Here is a 10,273-nt window from a genome sequence, read left to right as displayed (position 1 = left end):
CTATTCTACTGTCTTGTAAATATTTTAGTAGAGTACTTATGACATGACATGTTACGGCGTGTTATGTCTTGTTATGGTAGCTGCTGTACGGTGTCCTGTCCCAAGAATTTCAGTGCCCAGTCCGACTCTGTTGTTCTGTGTATCTGACAATAAAAGACTTGACTTGACTTGATTTGGTTTCTCCAGGTAGCTATCTGTACCTGTACATCTGGTAAAACTGAAGACCCTTGGTGTGGCTGCAGTCTATTGTTGCATTGTCCTCTAAATCTTTCCACAGTATGGAGGTTTGTGTGACATCGCCTCCATCGTTTTGACCTGTGATTTTAACATGTGAGGAGGTTATCGCACGCAAACGTTTGCATGAAAATTATTTATTTATCCCTGAATTCTTTAATTTAAAAAAAGAAACAGATACTAAACCAGGGCTCTCAAGTTTTCAAGTTTGCTTGGAGTGAGATTCGGGCGGGGCAGGGGACGGGGGGTTTCTTTCGTTTTTTTTTTGGGGGGGGGGGTCCCTTGCAGTATCCAATTGCCATAAACTAGCTACTTAAAGAACAAAGAAATTGTTTGATTTATACCAAAATCACAAATCTTCACTTTTACACTAAATTCTGCTATATTTTAAAATAAATTGTTTTAGGTATGCAAAGTCTTGACAAACACAAAAACAGACAAATTAAATTAAGACAAACAAACATAACCCCAAATGGGCCCCTTGAGCAGTCCCTCTCTGTGTGTGTTTGTTTATGAGTGTTGTTGTAAGTGTTTGTGGCAGATTTTGATGCTTGATGACTGATATTGGGGGCTCCCATTTAAAGCACTGTGGCTCAATGTCAGCCATTTTCACAGTCATGATGGATGACAGAGTTCCATTCAGAGCCAACGTGTTCCTGGTCTTGGTTTTATTGAGCACCATGGAAAAAACTCTCTCTGCATCAGCATTTCAGTGTGGCAGAACTAATACCAGTTTGGCAATTGTAGATAGCCTTATTGGGAATCTGTTCATACCAGTCACCTTTGAAAAAAATTAACCACGGAACCCTAATTACACTCCTACATATTTTTCATTTTTCATTAAGTTGCTCATGTCAAAGGGTGTGTGCTGAATATTTAGGCCAACTACTCCAACGAACACTTTAATCGGCAGGTATTGGTCTTTCACAAAGAATAGGAAAACTATAGTAACTAATAAAAGATTAAAATAAATGAAGATATGACCTGCTGATGATCCTGACGGTTCTCTTCCACCTCCAGCTCGTCTACAACTTCTGCACGCATTCAGAGCATAATAAGTTATGTCCGCTGTGCATTCATGGGACGCGTGCTTGCAGCAAGAAACAAGAAATTCTGTTTTCTGATTGGCTGAGAAATTCAGCTGTACCAGAGCTATAGTTCTGAGCTGTAGGAGCGCACAGTAACCTGCCATTGACTCGTTTATAGTATAGGGCATTAGAATTTCTGTGCAACGAAGTTGATCATTTCTCAACGTGAGAAATGGCATGTGTGAGCGTGTGAACTTGTTGAAATGCATGTGTTTCATGCTCATTGCGTGAGACTTGAGAGCCCTGCTAAACCATGACAGAGTTGATGTGATCGTTAGTTACCTGAAGTCCACAGTAGAATCAGTGATAATTTGAGGACAGTTGGTTTCACAATGATATCCATGTTCTATCGGAGATTCTCACACACTGTTACACAGATATAAAGAGCTGCACGTGGGAGTGTCACTATAGTGTATAATGTGATCCTTTGAACTGCTCTATAAAACCCAACTCTCACTTACTTACCGCTGAAAGAAAAATGATTGGTCCTTGAGGTCCCACTTACACTTATTACAATTCTGCTGTAGTTCAACTGTACTTTCAGTCAGTAATACTGACAAGATTAATAATCTCTATCTATACAAAAGAGTGAGGAAAAAAACGTACCTATACCTGAGACAAAAAAAAAAATATATATATATATATATATACATATTTTATACAGAGGATACCGTTGAGCTATCTCATCTCGGTTATCTTTCAGAGTTCATAAATTCTGGTCTGAGATTATGACCATAATCGACATAATAGAGTTTTGCGGCCATTCATTTTAGCACAGCTCTCTTGAGTGCGTAAAAGCAATTAGTGCAACGGTCTTTTAACGCCACAGCATTTCAGTCAGTTTGAGTTTGTGGTGCTGTGCATTATGACCAAATGTCTCCACTTTAGTGTGTCCAAAGGACATTGTTCCAGATGCTTGTTTGTGCAGATTTGTAAACGTAAGCTGTGCCATATGAGTGATAGCATATTCTTTAATGGAGAGCAACAATTGTTTCTCTAAGATCGTTGCTGACGTCTTTCCTCCTTAGCATTGTGTTAACGCACACTTGAACACCCAAACTTCTGCTTTTATAGAGGTGCTCACACTCGTTGATGATCATTAAATCAAGAGGGTTCATATAACTTACCCTCTAAAATCCTATGGAAGATTTAAGGGTGGACGGGCACACTGAGGTCATGAGACGATGAACTTTTCTAGAACTTTCCCTAAATTCTTAGGGAAAGCTCTAGGATTCTATGTCCTTGTTATACACAGTGTATACTGTGTAGCCTGATAGTTAATTTGAGGGTCAAACTGTTGTGAGGGAAGTTTTATTTGAACAACATCTTTCTAAAGACAGAGTCATAGTTGGAGGCTCCAACAGTGACGGAAGAAAAGGTTCAGCAACTCAAAATGCTGATTCATTGTAAATTGAAATGGAGGTTGCTTGTGTAGTTGCTCATCTGTATGTACCTAATTTTAAGTCCAGTTAAGGAAAAGATACCTTTTATTTTTTAGATATTTTTTTTATCATGCCTTTACACAAAAAAATACTCTAAACTGAAAAGGAGTGGACTTTTATTTCCCATGAGTGTGCATAAAAGTAATAATAATTCTAGAAAAAAAAAATAAAATCTACATTTGAAGTAAGAATTTAGGGAAGGCTCCAACAGTGACGGAAGAAAAGGTTCAGCAACTCAAAATACTGATTGGATTTATCCTAATATAGCTGCAAAAACTCACCTTCAATTTGAGGTTTATTTGATCAACAGCATGTTCCGTACACGTTGGTCCAGTAGATGACACTGTTTTCATACTTTTGAACAAAGAAGTCAGGGAAGTCAGAGAATATCATTGTTCCTCTGCGGTTTGAGAAAGTCCCATTACACCACACTGGATTAGATATTTATTTTCAGAGCTGTAGTTGGTTCCAAGAGATATCTTACTGTACAAATACACACAGCTCAGGGATATGTGAGATTTCACATGCTAACAATAAATTGCAGTGCTGTGTTTCTGTATGGCAGCAAACCAATTTTGATGAGAAGACTGTAGGTCATTTAACAGTTCAGTGGGGAAACACCGTTAGCTTTCAACTGGCATTTATGATACTTAACCTTACACATGATGTGATTTTTAATTTCCTGTAATCACTTACCATGAGCTCAGGAGGAAGAGCAGTCACCTACTGGTTCGACTCCCGGTTTCTCCAAAGTGTCCTTGGACAAGACACTGAACCCCACGTTGTATGAATGCGTAGAAGAAAGCACTGTGTAGGCTATATGGACTAAGACATGCGTGTGGGTGAATGTAGCATGAAAGTCCTTTGAGTGGTCAGCTAGACTATAAAAACGATATACAAGTCCATGTACCAACTTGTGTGTTCAGTAAAAGAAAAAAAATACCAACAAGAAACTTAAAAAATCCTAATATTTGATTCCCCTGATATCACTTAGTTTTACACAGAACATTGTAATAATTTATACACATAACAGTGACATACTGTACAGTAATGCTCAATGCTCAATTAAAATCTTTAGGACTTTACATGAAAATAATTTCTTGTCTGATATCGTTTTACTCAGAGCAAACGAATACCGTTTTCTCCATGAATTCAAGAGAGAATATGTATGATAAAGATAATGATAATCATAATAATAATATATGTTTTTGGAGTCAGAGGACTTTTTTATCTTTATCTCTGATCCTGAACAAAATGTTGACACATTGGTAACAAAAGACAGTATATACAGTATATAAAGCAATATACATGTCTGATTTACTGAAGACAAACCAACAACAGAAAACCTAATGGGTCAGTGCACCGAAAGTTTTAAAAATGTCCTTCCAAATAATATTGTGGCTACACTGATGAGAGTTTTCAGGATTTCACAACATGAATTTGATTGAAAGCAAAAGCAAATAAAACCAAAATGATCTTGTTGTGTGCTACTGGTGGCCGACAGAGTTGGATGCAGATTGAACTGATCAAGACAACAGTTAATCAGGAGTAAGAGGCTCTCTTTAGCTGAAAGTGTTGAATCCGGTGCTGTTGTGCAAAGGGATGCCCTCTGCTCCTCTGAATTCCTCTGCGATGTCATCGAATGTGCGGCCTTTTGTCTCGGGGAGGCGAATCCAGGTGAAGGTGAAGGCAAGCAGAGCCACAGCCATAAAAAGGAGGTAGACGTAAGCGCCACAGATTTTCTGTGCATGAGAGAAACGGACAGGACACAGACACTGTTCAGTACGATTTGTTCTTTTCTTTCTTTTACAATTTTGTAACCAGAAATGCTCTTTTGAGATGAAAATGTCATGCCACGAAAAAGCATGTAAAACACATCTGAACAAGAAAGATTAAAAACAGAAAGCTTGTTTGAGTTCCCTGATCTTGGTTCCAGGTTGGCTGCCATCTCTCAGTTTCCCTGGATAACTGTCAATTTAATTACTCATTAAATTATCTTGACCGGATTAAAAGGATTTATATGTATCAAATAGTAACTGTACAAGATTTATTTCTATTTTACCATGAGCACATATCTCTAGCAAACAGCAGTTTGAACAGATTTATAGTTTCTTTTTAATAGGCATGTCTCTAAGGTGTAAGTGATCAAGCAAAATCAAGAAATCCTCCTCCAAAGTTTCCCCAGAGTCTAGTTTGGTCATGCAGCGTACAGGCCAACAATATAAACGCACCAGTAATGGAGGAAAGAGGAGTGCCAGAACAAACTTCCCTCCCCAGTTGAGCATGCTGGTGAAAGCCATGGCGATGGGTCTGCCAGGCTGGTCGAACAGCTCAGCGGCAATGAACCAGGAGATGGGGCCAGGGCCCACCTCATAGGCTGAGATCAGGCAGAAAACCAGCAGGACCTGTAGGCTTCGTAGTTCCGGGACCAGGTGCTGCACAGTAGAGACAAAAGTGACTCTCAGAGGGAATGTTGTGAGTTAAACATTGAAAGTTGGCCAGTATGTTATGGTGGGGATCCTAGGATAATACATATAGTTAGTTTTTTATATCTATCTTTGTCTTAAAATCCCTAGACGAGGCTCCAGATTTTTCATTAGTTGGATATGTCATCATCATCTCTAACACCTGCATGTAACTTTTCCTGCACAAATTAAAATCACCACACTAAGATTGTTTTACCAGGACAGAATCGACGATGGTCATGAGTAAGTTGCACACTGCTATGGAAATGAAACCAGTGAGCAGCAGTTTCCTCCTGCCAGCCCGCTCCATCAGGAAGAACTGGAGAGAAAAAAACAAAGTGCTCATATTTCATCCACCTTTTGTTTTATAATGCAGAGTGACCGTGACATTTACTGACTTGCTGGTTATGTTGTTATACTCTAAAAAGATGATATATTGGGGAACAAGAAGCTGCAGTATAAATTATTTCAGGTATATCTTGTACTTACCGCCACCAAAGTGAAGGTGAGATTGACAGCTCCCACACCCAGAGTAAGAAACTTGGCCTCTTCAAACTTGGCCTGGAACATTCTGGTGGAATAGTTGATTATCTGGAAGCAAAGGGCAGAAATTTGATTTATCTTAGCAGGTCACAGGGGCATCTTTTTGTTCTTAAGGAACTGAGGTAATGTGCAGACACACTGCCTCCAATTCTGAGTGGGAGCTCGAGTAGCAGTAGGAGTGCTGAAGTTGAATAATTCAAAGAAGATATTCCACAGAGCTGCAGATAAAACTTAATAGCAATGAACAAGCGTGACAAAGAGCTCGGCCCTAGCATTTCATCACAGAAATGAATCATTTTTCAAATGTTTATGAATTTCAAAGTCTCAGCTTCAGAATTTAGAAAAACAATGTTTTACCACAGAGACTGACCGCATTGAATCCAGAGAGCTGGCTTCCCAAGTTGACAATCAGGACAATAATGATTGGCTGCCTGTAGCTGCGTTTCTTGAAGAAATCGTGGATGGTGACACCACTCTGAGTGTGCGAGGCCTCCTCTTTCATCTCTTCCAGCTCAGCAAATACCTTGTCTGCTCTGCCTCTCAGCCTCAGCAGGGCTGCAGGGTTAAGACATGAACCGATGACGCCTTCTTTAATTAAGCTTTCGAAGTGTAATGCAGCCATGAAGCTGATATAATAAATTGCATTTACATTTTGATGTTTTCAATTCTGGTCAGTCATTAATCTTAAAGCTCATAGAAAAGATGTATTCAACTTATCTCTAATTATTTCTAAGCATAATCTCTCTCCATAATCACCAACTGTGTCTTATGTAAAATAACATCTGCAAATGAATCATGAAACACCCCCTGGGACCCACCAACTTCTGCTTTGCATTTCTCTCCTTGGTTAATGAGCAGGTAGCGAGGGCTTTCGGGGCAGAAAGGTAGAATTAGGTACTGAGCCAGGGCTGGGATGAGAGACAGGGACAGCATTATGGCCCAGTGGTGCTCTGTACCCAACACTGTCTCCAGACCAGCCACCTGCAGGAAAAACAAACACAGAGATTCTGTTTCACAAGGCCAGTCTAAGCAGAAAACGTGTAATGTCCTCATCTCCAAACCAGCAGTTTAACAATTCATGGTCATAAATTTTGACAGGATAGTGTAGTGGTAAGATTTTCACCTTTCATGTGAGTGACCTGGGTTCAAATCTCCTGCATGAAAGGTACTACCTCTAGTCATGGTCCTTAGGCAAGACCCCCTTCCCCTACCAGTATAAGTTGCTTTGGATAAAAGCATCTGACAAAATACATAAACATGACCTGATGTGAATTATGACCCATAAATGGTCAAACAGTGTAAAGTACATTTTTCTAACCATGTATTTGTAACATTTAAAGCAATACTATGTAACATTTCTACCTTAAAATAACAGTTTGAAAAAAATTGTGCGGCTAGAATGAGTTTTAATATTACGATTGGCCTGTCTCCTATGCCCTTCGGGGGTCTGAGTTGGAATAACTGCGCATGTAACTTTGCTGCACCGGCCCGGGAGCTGATCGGAAGTACTTCGACTTGCTTTCTGGCACACCTACCGCAAAAACAAATAGACCCCTCTCACGCTCCCAGGTATAAGGTTAAGCTAGCGCAACATTGTCAGTACGATCATCATGGCAGAGGCACCGAAGAAACAGAAGAAGACATTGACTGATGAAGCAAGGAAGAGAAAGAGAGAGGCCGACAAAGTAACCGTACATTTCCTTCAAGCCTGTAGGGGGAGCTCCATAATGGGCTTTTTGAGAAGTTACATAGTATTGCTTTAAACCTAACTGTGGACGGTATATTAATTCTAGCTTTAATGATGTTTTTTGACTCCTAACATCAACCATTAGGGTGTGAGAGCAAGTACGGGTCTTAAACTTAAGATATTAATCCACAGATTACTTCTTCCATCATCCCCTGCTTCCTTCGTTTAAACTTCTGTCACCAAATTTACAAAGCTAAACAGCTCGCAACATATTGAAAGTGGACATTATGACGCACGTAGTGAAATGTGGAGTACGAATGTCATCACGTAGCGTGAAAGTGAAGATGCTGAAAGTCAAAGTAATGACATCTGTATACTACATCATGAAGGGAAGCTACAAATATTGCACAATTGTGGAGGGATCATTGCAAAACGGCAACATTTTGCACAGAGAATCAATGGTTTTCCATCTATTTTCAGACGTTAGTTTGTAATGAATTGGAGAACATGGATGGAGAGAAGTTGTTTGTCTGTGTTTGCCCACTGACTCACAGCAAGTCTGCATTTGCAGACACAACCAACAAAAAAGATGACAACAAGCACTGTCCTCACCATTCCAACCAATGTGCCAGAGGCAAAGGACACCTGGTTGAGCGTAGCAAAGGCCCCTCTCAGACTGGTCGGGGACACTTCCTGGATGTAGAGGGGGTTGAGACTCATCACAAGACCGCAGAACAGACCAAACACCAACCGTCCCAGGATGAGAACTTCAAATGACTCGCTGGCTTTGGAGACAGACATGATACACGCTCCCGCCACAGACAGACAGTTTACTATCAGGATGGAGTTACGCCTGCAGGGGAGAAGAGAAATAAAAAGTAAAGGCAATGATTGAGATTCTGCTCATATTTCTGTCTCTCCTACCTGCCATAAGAATCTGCCAAGAATTTGACTCCCAGTGAGCCCAGCAAAGCTCCAAAGTCTTTAATACTGACAGAGAGTGACCACAGCAGAGTCAAGCTGTGATCTGGCATTGACTGGTTCTGTCTGGCTCTCCAGGTGTGGTTGAAGAACTCTTCGATGATCTTGACATCAATAAGAAAAAGAGACACAATGTGGATGATTTGACAGTTTTAACTTACTATCACGCTAACAAATAGAGGTTCTGTCAAAGCAGAAAAACTCATAGCACTTCAAGTATTGCACAAGTTATCGCAGGCGTGTTTTCAAGTGTTTGTTAAAGCTCAGAGGACCTGCTTCAATTAGAAAGCTGAATGGAGCCTACCTGTGAAAAAGCAAAAGCCTGCCAACCGAGGGAGCTAGGGCAGGAGCCGAGCCAGGGAGTTTCAGGGGATTGTTAACTTTATTCAGTGTTTTATCGAGGCTCTGTAATATTTGTTTGAAAGTCAGCCTGGCGTCCAGCGTTCCCATCTGCATGGCTGATGAATGTGGTTGGCAGCCACTGTCTGATGTTTGGGTTCATGTTGTGTCAGAGTTTTAATGCGTTGTTTTCCATTGGAAAAATATTGCTTTTGATACATTACATTACGGTCATTTTGCAGACGCTTTTATCCAAACCGACTTACAATAAGTTTGTTCCACATCGGTAGGCGAAAGAACTTCAGGTCACAAGAAATCATAAGTGCATTTCCTTCCAAAACCAAACAGCTAAGAGCATAACTAGTGCTAGAATAAGTGCAGTAAGTTAGGTACCTAGACAAATGGGAAGACAATTTAGGAAACAAATTGTGGATGATACACTTTGTGGGTCTTCTCTGGATGGAATTTACCTCAGACATTTTGTAAAGTACAATTCAGAGACCTACTTCTAAAGTTAAAATGATTTATTTAGATAAAAGGAAAGAAATGTGAACATATGATGATGTAATTTTAAGATACATGTGATAAGAGTGTGGGAAACTGAAAACTGGAACACCTACAGTTCCTGTCTATCCTGCTCACCTTGGCTGGAGCATTGACGTTGCCGGTGTGGTAGCCAATCTGCAGAGAGCCAAGCACTGCTGCCAGGATGGAGGTCAGGAGTGTGGCCGTCAAATGGCTCTGAGACAGAAAGTGTTCGGGTTTGTGATGTCTTTACCCTCTTACATAGCTCATACAGTCATGTCAAAAAGAAAGTGCACACTCTTTCAGTTTTACGGCTTCATAAATCGAACATAAAAAAAGGAGAAAAAATCTTAACTGGCATTGAAATTAGGTTGACACAACTTCAGATGAATGACATTACATCACTACGTTATTATTTGTTAAACAAAAACCGAGCCAAAATGCAAAAGCAGTGTGTGAATAAAGTTATCAGTTTTTCATATCATTGGAGGATTTATGGCCTACTCTTCTTCATAATGTTGATTCACTTCATTGAGGTCTGTGGGTATTAATTTATGCACAGCTCTATTAAGGTCCCACCACAGCATTTTAATCAGGCTGAGGTCCGGACTTTGACTCGGTCAATGCAATGTCATTCAGTCATATTTTTATTTTTTTCACATGCTGTTCTTCATCTGAGCTTGTATTGACTTAATTTCAAGATCTGGTAAAGGTCAAAGTAAAGAGAAACGAGATATAAGCAAGTGTTAATGCTTTCTTTCTACAGACCACAATAATTTGTAGAAATTGATTCATACAAACAAACCTCTTGGAATGCCATTTGTTTGGGTAAGATGGAGTATTGCTCCCTCAGGATGTAGGTGCATTTATCTTCCACTGATTAAATTTTCTGTGAAACAAGAATGATTTCAGGATCAATGTAGAGTATAATAGTTTCAAAGAATTTTAATACTTTAATATGAGGGTAAA

General features: G+C 39.9%; 1 protein-coding gene across 1 annotated transcript; it reads right to left on the bottom strand.

Annotated features, from left to right (window-relative positions):
• Positions 1 to 4,326: 4,326 nt before the first annotated feature.
• slc2a1c (solute carrier family 2 member 1c) lies at positions 4,327 to 10,124 on the bottom strand. The gene is made up of 10 exons (XM_075447733.1): positions 10,110 to 10,124; positions 9,422 to 9,520; positions 8,384 to 8,544; positions 8,072 to 8,312; positions 6,591 to 6,753; positions 6,143 to 6,327; positions 5,719 to 5,820; positions 5,447 to 5,548; positions 4,996 to 5,199; positions 4,327 to 4,506 (listed from the first exon to the last, which is right to left on the bottom strand). Exons 1-10 carry the CDS (start codon positions 10,122 to 10,124, stop codon positions 4,327 to 4,329), a joined length of 1,452 nt encoding a protein of 483 aa, XP_075303848.1.
• Between the last annotated feature and the right edge of the window lie 149 nt (positions 10,125 to 10,273).

The sequence above is a fragment of the Odontesthes bonariensis genome, chromosome 17 (assembly GCF_027942865.1).
Source record: "Odontesthes bonariensis isolate fOdoBon6 chromosome 17, fOdoBon6.hap1, whole genome shotgun sequence".
Classification (NCBI taxonomy): domain Eukaryota; kingdom Metazoa; phylum Chordata; class Actinopteri; order Atheriniformes; family Atherinopsidae; genus Odontesthes; species Odontesthes bonariensis.
This window is presented reverse-complemented; position numbering and strand designations above follow the sequence as displayed.